A 13,674-nucleotide genomic window follows, 5' to 3' on the forward strand; every position below is an offset into this window, starting at 1 on the left:
AAAAATACGAAAAAAATACCTAGAACCTATTTAAAACCAAATAAATGTGTGTAACATGTTGCCCCTGTCCCAAAAAATATTAAAATACATAATAATAAACTACAAATCCAGTATCTACGAAGTAAAAGGCCAGGGACATGAAAACGTACGTTTTTAAATTTTCACTCATTACCGTGCTACCTACGGTAATACAACTACTTCCCTATAGGGAAATTCGCTAAAAAAATTTATTGAATTTCCCTTATAGGGAATAAGCTACCGTAGGTCTCATGGTAAGACTTAGACATGGGACCAATTTACTTTTTCGTGTTGATGTCCTCAGAGGCCAAAGCAACCCTTCGTTTAAATTCAAATATATACATATGTGTCCGTTAACACAATCAATAACTCAAGCAAAAATTATCCTATTTTGTTAAATATAGTACAAAAACATGTAAACCTTTGTTTTATTAAAACAAGTTTGCGAACCAGTGTGTTTATAATGGGTTCAATGGAGTAAAAATTGGTGCTTTCATTTTTGACCGTAAAAACATATAAATTCTTAAATTCTTTCTGAACTATTTTGTAGATCTTAAAAAGATAAATAATTGTGAGTGTTTTGAAGTAATGTCAAACCTTTACAGATAAAATAAAAAAAGTGTAAACTATGTAGAATAAATAAACGGTTGTAGTAGTTTGCTTGTTTATGAACATATTTTGATCAAATTTGGAAAATGTATTCATTTCATACTAAACTAGGAAGCCGGGGTAATAAGAGACAAAAAAAAAAATATATTAAAGGTATAAAGGGTATGATTAATTAAAAATAATTATATGTTGTTGTACTAAAAAAACAGAAAATTCTGATAATATATTCAATAACATTAACGTAATTTTTTATGTAAAAAAATATTGAATTTTTAGCTTACCCCACTGTCTCTTATTACCCTGTCGGGGTATTAAGAGACAAGGCTTTTGCTACCCATATGCAACCAATGAAAAATATGAGGGGGTAATAAGAAACAAGTCCAGAAAATTCTAAATATTTTAATTTTTGTTTCATTTAAATATATGAATTGGTTCCCAAGATATAAACGTTCGAAAAACAAAACCTAAAAGGTGATCGGTAAAATTCATTTTGATTAATATTAAATAAAAGAAAAGCACTAGAACCATGGGGTTGGAGTTTTTTAGCGAATTTCCCATTTAGGGAATAAGCTATTACCGTAGTACTCATGGTAAGACCTGGACGCAGGACCGATTTTTTTTTTCGTTTTGAGGTCCCTAGAGGCCAAAAACACCATCCGTTCAAATTCATATATATATATATATTTATATATTTATATATTTATATATATATATATATGTGTGTCTGTCCGTTAGCACGATAACTTGAGCAAAAATTATCCGATTTAGATGAAATTTGGTACAAACGTGTAAACCTACGTTTATTCGAACGAGTTCGCGATCCAGCTTGATCGGACCATGGGAACGGGGGTTTACGGGGGGTTTTATGGGGTAAAAATAGGTTTTTCCCATTTTTGACCCAAAAAACATAAAATTTAGCAATTTCTTTCCAAACCACTTTGTAGAGCTTAAAAAAACAAATAATTTAGTATGAAGTGTTATTATGCGCCTAATGGTTACGGAGAAAATTCCAAAACATTGTAAATTTAAAATTCCCATGTTATTCTTATGGAGAATAAGTAAACTGTTGTAGTTTGCTTTTTTATGAACATATTTTGATCAAATTTGGAAAATGTTTTTATTTCTTACTAACTATTAACATTTTACAAAAAAAAAAAAAAACAGTTTTACCTTCCCTGATGCAGCAAACCTAAGTACTTGTTAAACTAATTCTATTTAAATAGGGAATTAATGTTATATTTTTAAGTAGACATTTCAGTGTAAATCTAATCAGTCAAATGGAAATTCGCTTAGTCTGCAGGTTTGCTGCGGCGGGGGTATTAAATCTACATATAGTATACATTAAAAAATACATCAAAATAAAAAATAATATTTCCATTACTTGTTGGAGGACATTTGTAAACTCGTTAAAAAAATGTGTCAAAATCTACGACTAAGAAAAAATGCCCTATGACTAAATACATCTGGGCCAACTGAATGGACACTTAGTGAGTTATAAATTATGGTAACAGTAGAAAGGACTTATAAAAAGAAGTTTAAAGCCTAAAAAAGATGAAATTTATCTAAAAAATATATTAAAATGAATTTTTTAAATTTGTGTCTTTGCAACGCTAAATTAATAGCATTAAAACAACACATTAGTCCCAGGGGAATGATAAAATGATAGTATTTTACCTAGGCCTATAGCATTTAGTCATGAGGTAAGCTTCCTTATTAAACCTTTCTAGTCCCTAGTTGTAAAGTCCTTTCTTTACTTTTTTGAAGACCAGTTTAATTTTATTTTGTTGTCCTCTTGAAATGGTAAACGGCCCATTTCCATGTAATTGAGTTGGACCGTAGAACACAAACTTGTTTGATACAGTTTGAATGTCATCATGTACTGACCACTTGAAGTTGTGTAGCACCTTCTGGAGGAATTTTACTTTGGACAGTCCTTCGTCTGGGAAGTCAATTTACTCTTCCGACATGCCAGCAGGGCCGGATCTAGACAATTTTTGAGTGGGGGCAAACTAAAATTTGCCGCCCTCCCCCCCCTTCACCCACAACAAAAAATCCCTCACAAATTAAACAAAAATGGAGGGTAAAGTGGAATAGGTAGATATAACGAATTCCTTGACATAACGAATTTTTTTAAATCCCCTAGAACTCTCCATAAGACACAATGTATATTTTACCTCTACATAACGAACAAACTATAACAACGACCTTGATTTAACGAATTTTTCGTGATTTCGGCTAAAATAAGACACCTCAATATAACAAATTTATCATTGTCAGAACCTCTACATTGCGAATTTAACCTCTGCATAACAAATTGTCTACGTCTTTCCCTCAATATAACAAATCCCCCACCCAATTATTGTTTTGGGAAAATCTGTTTCTTTATCAAATGAAATGGAAAGGTCACGTCATCGCTTGCGCTAACATTCGTCTGCTCCGTTTTACATCTTTGTCTGCTGTCTCTGCGCGCGCTATGTTGCAATTGAGAACGAGAACTGATTTCATTCACTGAGGACTGATGACGACGTAATGTTTAGTAAGCTGTGATTGGGGATAACTATGGTGAATTGTACAATTGTTTTGATAAAGAAAAACCTAAGAAAGAATATAAAAACAAAACCAAAGAGAAAGAATAACAACATCCTTTTTTTAACATTCCTTTTACGAGTATTTTTACTATCCTTAAGTTGGCTATGATTATACACTTTTATAATGACTTATCTAATAATTTATTGTTTTCAATACGATTTGTTTCAACTAGCATTAGCAACACCAATGCTATAGTTGATGATTATTATTGACATTCCTCTGTTGTGATAAATCAGTACTGTACTGTAAGTAGCCTACCGGCCTATCGCGGGCAGTACCTTACAAAACTTTCTACTGTTTTGTTTTGTTCTTTACATAATTTTATGACTACGCAATACAGTGTTTGGCTAGGTTTTAGGAGGGTTAGAACAAGCTGTGATTTTAAACTTATAGTTTTTAACCTGTACCAAGGTCAATGCCATTGTCATGATTGCGCAATATTCAAGATCCCTCCCCTTTATTATGCCGGATAATTTAGGTTCTACTGTACAATGTAAACACTGTACTGTAAAGTATTGTAGCCCATGCTACTTTAATTGTACTGTATTTTAATGAGGTCAAGTCCCGACCTATATTGATCGACGCTGGTTCTGAACCTCGACTTAGCGAAATTCCTGCAAACCTAACCTCTATATAACGAACCACGGCAGTGAGGCAGGGCGGCATGGCGCCTTGACAGGGATGGCGATCAGCTGAAATTATAAACAAACTTTTCTGTGCTGCTAACTATGCTATTAGGGCTCTCAGTGTTTTCTACTCCGCTGCAATTTATATTGATTTCTATTGTAAAATTATTGTTTGTTTATTACGTTATGCAGTTTTGAAATTACTTAATTGACGTTCCTTATGACGTTCGGCTCATTAAAAACTTTTTACAAACTGTATTAAACAAATTTACTGCAACCAGAAATTTGCCGCCCCTCAACCCTGCCGCCCGGGGCAACTGCCCCCTCTGCCCCCCCCTTGTTCCGGCCCTGCATGCCAGTCAAGATCGTAGTATACCGCATAATACATTTCAAGGTGGGGGTCAATGTTGGTTGGCTCAATTTCCTCAGGGAGACTTTCATCAGATGATGACAGTATGGGAGAAATGCCTCCTTCATCAGAATCCAAGCAAAGATTTGTACTGGAATCCGTATCCGAAGAATCACTCTCTTTAGGTTTGGCTATTTTGCCGTCTCTTATTACCCCTCAATATTTTCAAAAAGGGGTAATAAGAGACATGGTAAAAATTCACCTTAAATTACATCTTGCAACAGTTTAAAAAATTGATCAATATTCTCCATCATCTTGGTCACAAAATAACACATAGCTGATGTCTCAATCTCTATCTCAAATTTTACAAGAAAATTTAATTTGGAAAAAGTCACAAATTTGCGCAGTAAGTTCGCTGGTAAGGCATTTTTCAAAAAAACAAATTTTAACAGTAATATTAGATAAGTAAGTGTGTGGTAAGGAAGATAAAATGTTAAATATGTCTATGGGTATTTTTGATAATTTTAACATAATGTTTAAGTGGTTTTTTTTACACTGTCTCTTATAACCCCTGTCTCTTATTACCCCGGCTTCCCCTTTTTGAATTAATAACATTTCACTAAAAAACACACATACAGTACTCATAAAAATGTTTTTTTTTGTTTTAAACAGAAATAAATCTGACAATTTTAATTAAGGCAATATTTTAGTGGACACATGCTGAAAATTTGCTAAGTTTGCAGGTTTGCTGAGGCGGGGGTATACCTTCCCCGTAGCAGCAAGCCTTTGTACGTTAAATCTAATGTTATTTAAATGGGGATAAATATGTCTTGTTTACTGATATATTTGAGTAAAAATCCAATCAGACAAACTGAAATTTGCTAAGGATACCTACACTAATTTCATTTTGTATACTGTAACTTAAAAAAAAAGTATTTAGTTACTATAAATTGTATTTGTCTGTCAATGAACCCCGTTTTCATATATTTACCAAAACCTAACTGATGGCAACAGTGTTGAACCTGCACTAAAGACTTTTAATTTGAATTCTAATTGTATTAAGTTTGGCTAAGAATTAGACTTTCCTGCAGGCGCATAGTAATAAATGGATATTGTATTTTCGACTACTGATACCACTTATCCAATATTCGATGATTGTATTTAAAAAGAAAATAAATTTTGGGAGAAAATCTATGGTGGGGATAACTTCAGAATATTCCTCATCCTTTTAAAATTTTAAAATAGGTCTCTTCTTTAAAATCAATATGTTAAAATTCGGTTGAAAACCTTGATGACTGGTATAAACCATTTCAATCTCAAAATAACTTTGATGAGGTAATTTTTCAAATAAATCTACTTTGACAACTGTTATTTACATAATAACTGCCTAACCTATTGCATTAAACATTTTTGCTGTTTGTATGTAATAAGTAAGTACAGTAGAAACAATGCAGGGTTCAGATGGGAGCAGAATAGACACTAAATATATCTGAATCTATTTTTATCACACCACTTCTTCCTCAGTGTTCCATACCATGTGCTGCTAAAAACTTGCATTTAACCTCATCATGCTTAATGGAATAGACTCAGAGTTTAGTCCTCTGAAACAGTTTTATACAAACTTTCTCAAAACATTTAGTAACGATGATCTTGAGTTCTTCAAAAGCCTTACTAGTGACGAAGAAAGAATCCAATTTGTGTACGATCTACCGTCCCTTGAGGGGTTTGAGATTTCGGAAAACAAAACTTTAAAATCTTCAGATTTAGCAAAAAAGTTAAAAGAAGATGGTAACAAGGCGTTCCAAGTGGATCAATTTAAAGTAGCGTTGGCTTTATACTCTAAGGCAATCATAAAACAGCCTCAAAATTCCTCAAGTAAGCTCTATGTTGTTTTTGTTTGTGTGGTAGTGGTTTTGCTCATTTATTTATATACAAAATTCAAGCCGTATATAATAGACTTTAACAGTCATTACCATATATACTAGTGTTAATTTAAGTTTTAAGAAAAAAAGTATAGTTTTATCATAGGTTAAAAAAAAACTTCATCTGAACAGAATATCCAGAGTGTAAGTTCCGGTTATTTTAAATTTTTTTATCTATATACTTATTACAATAAGGATTTTCTCTATAACTGATTTTTACCCTTTAGGTGTCACATGTAGCTTATGATGCAGCACAGTGACCAATGGTAACTAAAAAGGTACCGGTACTTTCATTTAGGACTTTGCTCCCCAACCGTTTGATTTATCTCTTGAGTTCACTTTTTATGATACAGTGATGGACAACAAACTAACTTAATTAATTGTAATTTAATAACAGCTGATCCTTCAGGTGAATATTTAACCATAAGAGACGAAAGAGTTTATGAAAATGGATTTAAATACCTAAGCTACTTTTAGTGATAATTGAAACCTGATTGAGGTAATAAATAACTTTTTATGGTACAGTATGGATCTAAAATAAAAATATCATTACCGGTAAATTATCTATTATGTGGGTTTAATAACCTAATCTTACACAAACCAATAATCTTTCTAAGGCAAAAGGGGTACTACATTATTCATTTTGAAGTTTTGAACACGTTGTGCACGGGTCACCTCATATTGTAATAATGATGGTCTACCCAAAGTGATTCACAAATTCATCACATTTTTTCAATCTTTTCTACAGATGAAAAAGAAGAGCTCTCAGTGTTGTTTGCTAATAGATCGGCAGCACTTTACCACATAAAAGAATATGATGCCGCCCTTCAGGATATCAAGTCTGCACTGGAAAACAATTACCCTTTGAATCTCCAATACAAAATTTGTGACAGGTAACACACAATTATTTATATAATTTTATCCACAGTTATTTATTTGAAAAAATAAGCAATAAACAAAATGATTAGTTAAAAAATGTTTAAATAAACAAAAATAAAGTGAATGTCATTCTTGTGTTTTTGTGTATTAAGTGTCAAAATACACAGTTTATATTTATGCCATATGCTCATCCCACCATGCTCAAGAGGTTTACTGTAACCATCGAAATTTGGATATACATTTACATTACAACCATATGAACTAGCTGTGTAACCAAATAGAGAGGTTTGTTGAACAAGCAACAATTTTACATTTCTCTCTTATCATTCAATATTATCATTATATTATGATAGTTGATGTGACAGATGCTTAAACATCTTTTAGGTTGTGTAGACCTATATTTAAAGAAAATCAACAGAAACTATTATAACTATACGTACTTTGACAGAAAATACCATCTTAACTATTGCACATTCTAGGAAAGCAAGATGTTTTTTAGCTCTAAACCAACTCAAGTCTGCCCAAGACTCATTCCGGGAAACCATCCAAGCCTTGGACAATGCAAAGCTTAACTCTGAGAAAAAACAAAAATGGCAACGGGATATACAGATAATGTTGGCAATGTTGGATAAAAACAAAGATTTGAAAAACGGTGAGTAAAAAGTTTCTATAAATAAATAATTACTATACCCGTATCTTCCTCCCTTAAACTGACAACTACCAACCATCCGCAATAGTGTTCTTGAAAATTAGGCCTACATAAAAATGTGTTGTCTGGAAATATGTATGCTACACATTCTTTTTACAAAATGTTGCCTCAACATTTATATTTTCTGTTTTCCTTCCTTGGAAGTGTGGACAGGTACTGGATAAGTCATGTGGATGTGATGTGGAAGCTTCAGACAAACAGTTATGTGAACAAATTGCCCACTTTTTGCATCACACAGGTTAGATGGACTCCTCATCCAGAGAAAGCAGAACTCCCAAGATTAGCGTTATAGATTTATTTTCATATTTACAGGATTGATATTTACTTGTCACCCGTTATTTAAAAATTAGATTCTAAAGAATTGACACAGGCCTTTTGGACATAGATAGTTTATGTGGTAGAAAAATGGAACCATATTTGATAATCTTGTTGGCCAGTGCCTAGGACGTCAGCCAAGGATTACACTTCTCAATTCAAAGATGGTGTCAACAAACAGTATCCGAGTGCCAGCAGCGTTGTTACCATCAGAGAAGATCCACAGATGGGACGTTTCGCAGAGGCCAAGATCGATATAAAACCTGGCGACCTTCTGGTTAAGGAAAAACCTCACTGTGCCGTTCTTTTGGACCAGTACACAAGCACTCACTGCTTTGAGTGCTTCAGAAGGTGAATGCTTAATTTCAGTCTTTTTCTAGAAAACAATAATGATAAATTAAAACTTTAAATTTGGACATTTTGGGTAGCTGAGTTGTTATAGTGCTTGCATAGTAAGTAGAACGTTGCTGGTCAAATTTTAAGAAAAGTCGGTACATTTTTTTTGACCGTTAGAAAACTTCACTCATACGGTAAGCCGTTCTTGATCATTGTGCCTATAATAAAATCTTGGCTTAAGAACTAGATAGTCAGTAATAAAGCTATCACCTTGTAGTGTCATCATATCCTTCTATCTTCACTCATCTTTGACTTAAAAATATCGTATCTTAAACATATTTGCATGGTGTGTCGGCATCATAGAAATCTAAAATGGAGGATTGAAACAAGTAGTGGAAAATAAAGATCCAATAGATCAACCTGCTACCCCTATCAATATAGCTTTATTTCTGACTAAGATCTGGCTTGTTTTTTAGCCAGGACCATTTTAAAAGCCCAATGATTAAGGAATGTTCTTATAGTTTTGAATTACCTATCATAAAGCTTTTGACTTTTCTCGGGATTGAACTGGCGACCTTCTCATTGTTATGCCAGTAACACACTCTACTCAAAGTAAGCACATGATCCCAGCTAGAGCATAAATTTAGATCTTGTGAGCACCATATTCCCTTCAGTTAATGAGTCAATAACTCTTGAAATTTCCTAACCATATATATAAAACATTTACTTGTTATTTACAACAGGGCCAAGGCTCCTGTCCCCTGCCCAACATGCAGCAACGTGCTATTCTGCAGCAAGCCCTGTCTGCAGTCAGCTCTGCAGACCCACCACGCTGCAGAGTGCAGCATCCTACCTGCTCTGTGGCAGTCTGGCGCCTCCGTCACTGTTCTGATGGCTCTCAGGATCATCACTCAGAGACAACTAGAGCACTTCTTGCAGCTGAGGCCATCTTTGGAGGTGGGTGTTAGATATTAAACACCATCAGCACGGACGTCCATCAATATGGGCAAGGGGGACCCACCTATGTGACCCTATGTTAATCAAGTATTTAAACATTTTTGAAATTATACAAACAAATTATTTATGCCCAAGCCCAAAAAAGTATGTACAATTCATGGTTAATGCATTGGGGGGAACCAACACACATTAAATATGTTTATCCAACAACTACAGGACATCAGGTACATATTCTTGTACTGTACAGCAAGTGTTAAAAAAAATGAACGCTCTAGAAGTAAATACAACATAGGTCAACGATAATGAATGAGTAAATTACCCCATACAACAATGGTTATTTGTGTATTGTTGGCTAAACATATGTTTATTTTTCAATCAGAAATCAATAAAAGACAAACCCTACAAGAGTGATGACTACAGAAGGGTTTATAATCTAGTGAACCACGGTTCAGATCGTTCAGCCGAAGACTTCTTGCACAGAACTGTGGTGGCAGTGTTTTTACTACGATGTTTAAAAACTACGGACTACTTCAAGATGCAAGGTATTTTCAGTGTTTATTTTAACATAATTCAATTAAGAAAGCTTCAGAAAAGAACTGGCCTTGTTGTCACTAAATTTAAATATTTTCAACTTTTGTGTTTACAAATCCGGTATGCCAGGTTCCTTCCCGACTTAACACGGGGTCAGATTCCAGATCACACCACTTTTCGTATTTGCTGTTTTACTAGTAATAAGTAGGCTTAATAGGAAATTTCTGCAACAATTCTTTAAACAACATGAACTTAGCATCACACATAACGAAAGCTAAACAAATAATGCAAAGAGAGGCATTCTATATGATAGTTTGTCCTGCAATATTATATTGCATTAAGCATCAAATTTTTTGGTTTCTATAGTCTTGGAAGTGGACTGTATGTCGAACTTACAACAAAGTTAAACTTATATTGAGTTTTTAAACTATCGATTCATCAGCCAAGAGAAAATTTAAGATCAACTAGGGTCCTCCCTGTAACATACTGTAAAATGTACCATTTAGACGTTTGGCATCAAAACCAAGTTAAAACATTTAAAAAATCCAAACCGTTAATGAGCCAGGGTTAAACGGTTTCAGATGAAAATACCATCACCACCAATGAGAAAATGTTGTCAGAAAATGAGAAATTCATTGGTGGATTGATTTTGAGACACATTCAGTCCCTACAGTTCAACTCTCATGAGGTATCCGAGTTGGTTATAGACGGTAAGAATAAGAAGTCTGTGTTCATCGGGGGAGCTGTATACCCCACCCTTGCACTCTTCAACCACTCTTGCAACCCAGGCATTGTAAGGTACGTACGTGTTCTTAGGATTTGAATTATGAACATGTGTATGCCTTTAAAATTGTGAATTCAACCAAGAAACACTAAGTCAACTCCAGGCACCAAACACATAAAAAAAACTTTAGATTTTACAATATAGCGTGAGGATAAGTTAACTCACAGTATCCAAATTCAATTGGTTTGATTCAGTAGCTTAGCTAGGTAGGTAACTGGAGATTGCTAACTAATTTATTTCTGAGAAAAGTCTGTAAGATTTTTGAGGAATCCAATCTGAAAGAACCATGGATGTGTCTTGGGTAAAATATGATGTGATTTTAGTAACGAAGCTACATAAGCAAAAACATTAATATAACTAAAATTTGACTTTCCCAACTCAACAGGTACCAAAAGGGAACAGAGGTGATAGCACGGGCGATACGGACCATTCGTAGTGGTGAAATGGTCGCAGAAAACTATGGCCCTATCTTCACACAGGAGGGCCGAGAGAGTAGGCAGAGCAAGCTGCGGAACCAGTATTGGTTTGACTGTCAGTGCGAGGCTTGCCTAGAAGACTGGCCTACTCTGGACAATATGAGCTCTGATGTCATGAGGTAGCCAATATTGTCTCGGGAAAATTGTAACTCTGTTTTTATTACTCTTATGTAATATCCTCTTCCATGCCAGTTATTTTGGGGTTTGGCCTCTCTATCTTGACCTATTCTTCTACAGTATACTTACTTTCTTTACCATCTGCCATATCACTACTTCTTTATCCAAATTATCCTGTATTCATCTACTTATCAGTTTCCCTCTATCACTTTTCCACCATCCAAAGAATTTTCCCTTCTTCTCACATGAATGTTACATTATCTTTTGTTAAATTAGACCATTTTAGAAAGAAAAATCACTCCATGGTACTGGAGGTAGGATAGTTCACGTAGCTTATACTGTACCATCGACTCAGATAGAACTTAACATTCCCAACCCACGAATTTTAGCCAGTTTTAGAAAAAAATAAGTAGAGCTAAGCCACCGACAGTGTTCAATGATATAAATACTTCTGTTGAATACTGTTTTAACCAAGACAAAGTGGAAGGCTTATTGTATGCTATAGAATGTAATAAATCGCTCATTAAACTAAGTTCTTTTCTATCAAAAATTTTACTCCAGCTGGTCCATATAGATGAGATGTTTTGTCTACTTAAGTGTAAAAAGTCAACGGATATTAGTAACATTTGTATCCCACTTCAGAGTAAACGATGGTTGTCCACAGATTCCGCTGTGACTGCGGCAACACACTGTTAGTACCAGTCAACACGCCAGAGTTCATGATCCCTTGTCACAGCTGCAACCAACACGCCAACATATTCAAGGGACTCAAAGTTCTCCAGGTAATAATGATTTAAGTTTATGCAAATCTGCAAAGTAATCCCCAAAATCCTATCAAACAGGACAAAACAACAAGAAAGATGTAGCCTATGTACTTCCTTAAACGTTGAAACGCTTTCACGGATGGATTTCAAAGCTTTTATGTTATATCTGGTTATTTTAAAAGAGGGTACCAAACAAACTAAGCAATCCCAATCATTTAAGGAGACCATTTTTTTCACCACCCCTATATTGCTGAGATTACATCCTATGCAGGAGTAATGTTTTCAAATCTATTGCAGGATACAGACATGATGTTCCGGGTTGCCAAGAGTTTGGTGGACGAGGGCAATTTTGTGTCGGGAGTGCAGAAGTTTGTGGAACTGCTGACTATGTTGGACTCTGTGTTGGTGCCTCCCTTCCAGGACTACCACATATGTCAACAGGAGATACGTACCTGCATGCTCACTTGCGGCAATGTACACAAGGAGAAGTGAACAAGTAAATCAATATGGAGAAACGTGCCTTATTTAACCTACTGTCATAATTCAACTATATTTGGTACAAAAATTTGAAATGCGACAAAGCTTAAAGGGTTCAACTTCAGAGAATATGTAAGTGTCTAGGAAAACATTGAATGTGTTTACATGATTCTCTGAAGTACCACACTCATTTTTTCTCTCATGCCAGTGGCATTTTTAATAAAGTCATAGCTAGTTATATTAACATGTTTATGGGAAAGCGGTCCAAACCCATTAAAGTCTTGTGGATGTGTGGGGAATTGAACCTGCCTCTAATTCACCAAAGTCTGAGACGTTAACCACTAGGCTAGCAACACATCCAAACAAAAACAATCCCTTCATCAATGATACCATTATCTTTATGACAACTATAGTTATTTGCCTTCCTGGCACAAAGAGCCTTAAATTTCAGTTTTACAATGCTTTTGTTAGAGAAAGGTCCAAGATAGATTGACAAACTCTAGTCTTATTCTAACGTCTACCCTTTTGTTAAGAAGCATCACTTCTTGCACAACGGCCCAAATAGAAATTAGAAATTACATCTGAATCTGGAATCACTCCTGCTTGCGATTAAAACAGCAACTTTCAACCACTTGACCAGATAACCCAATTAGCTGTAACAACTTAGGATAACACATCTAATGAACGTGTTTTTTCTATTAAAATTATGTCTCTGTGGTAACACCCACGACCATATTATGTAAGTTGGATAGAGGAATATAATGTCTAGAGAGTCTCCCTCTGATTGGGCCTAAGTATTGGTTAAAATAGATTTTCATTAAGACGCACGTCAGAACCTGTGAATGAGGGTGCACAATAAGCTGTTCTAGCTGCGATGCAATCCCATGGTCACTTGTAAGCCTGGCCCTCTGTAAAAAAAAGACACACGTCGGTCGTGTGTTGAGTCTCGCAACATCTTTTAAAGTTTTATTTAAAAAATATTAAATTACTGCCTTGAAAATGTTTGCTATTCTTTGCTTACATTTTTATCCTCTGCAATTACTCCAGGGATTTCTCCCTTTTCCTCCAAGGGAAGATGCTAAAGGGTGGAGCTTAGTACCAGACACTTTTCCCTACTCTTGATGGAGAAAAAACATGCATTAAGATACCAAAACACTAATAGGTAGGCTACTCCTAGAGTGTACCTACCAATACTCTAGGTACACTGAGATACTTT

General features: G+C 34.8%; 1 protein-coding gene across 1 annotated transcript; it reads left to right on the forward strand.

The window, feature by feature from the left end:
- Positions 1-5,704: 5,704 nt before the first annotated feature.
- On the forward strand, positions 5,705-12,526 carry LOC128992017 (SET and MYND domain-containing protein 4). The gene is made up of 10 exons (XM_054415355.1): positions 5,705-6,066; positions 6,862-7,006; positions 7,472-7,644; positions 8,139-8,367; positions 9,096-9,309; positions 9,689-9,851; positions 10,422-10,638; positions 11,010-11,219; positions 11,882-11,999; positions 12,279-12,526. The coding sequence occupies exons 1-10, from the start codon at positions 5,760-5,762 to the stop codon at positions 12,471-12,473; spliced, it is 1,971 nt and encodes a 656-aa protein (XP_054271330.1). The 5' UTR covers positions 5,705-5,759; the 3' UTR covers positions 12,474-12,526.
- Positions 12,527-13,674: the final 1,148 nt, after the last annotated feature.

This window comes from Macrosteles quadrilineatus, unplaced genomic scaffold (genome assembly GCF_028750875.1).
Source record: "Macrosteles quadrilineatus isolate MER2022 unplaced genomic scaffold, UCM_ALF_1.0 Scaffold_4__1_contigs__length_99947679, whole genome shotgun sequence".
Lineage (NCBI taxonomy): Eukaryota > Metazoa > Arthropoda > Insecta > Hemiptera > Cicadellidae > Macrosteles > Macrosteles quadrilineatus.

Excerpts from the sequence above, each read along its gene's own strand:
- LOC128992017 (XM_054415355.1), top strand. The coding sequence starts at position 5,760 with ATGCTTAATGGAATAGACTCAGAGTTTAGTCCTCTGAAACAGTTTTAT. Across the intron at positions 7,007-7,471 it reads CAATACAAAATTTGTGACAG|GAAAGCAAGATGTTTTTTAG; the intron begins GTAACACACAAT and ends TGCACATTCTAG. Across the intron at positions 7,645-8,138 it reads AAACAAAGATTTGAAAAACG|TGCCTAGGACGTCAGCCAAG; the intron begins GTGAGTAAAAAG and ends CTTGTTGGCCAG.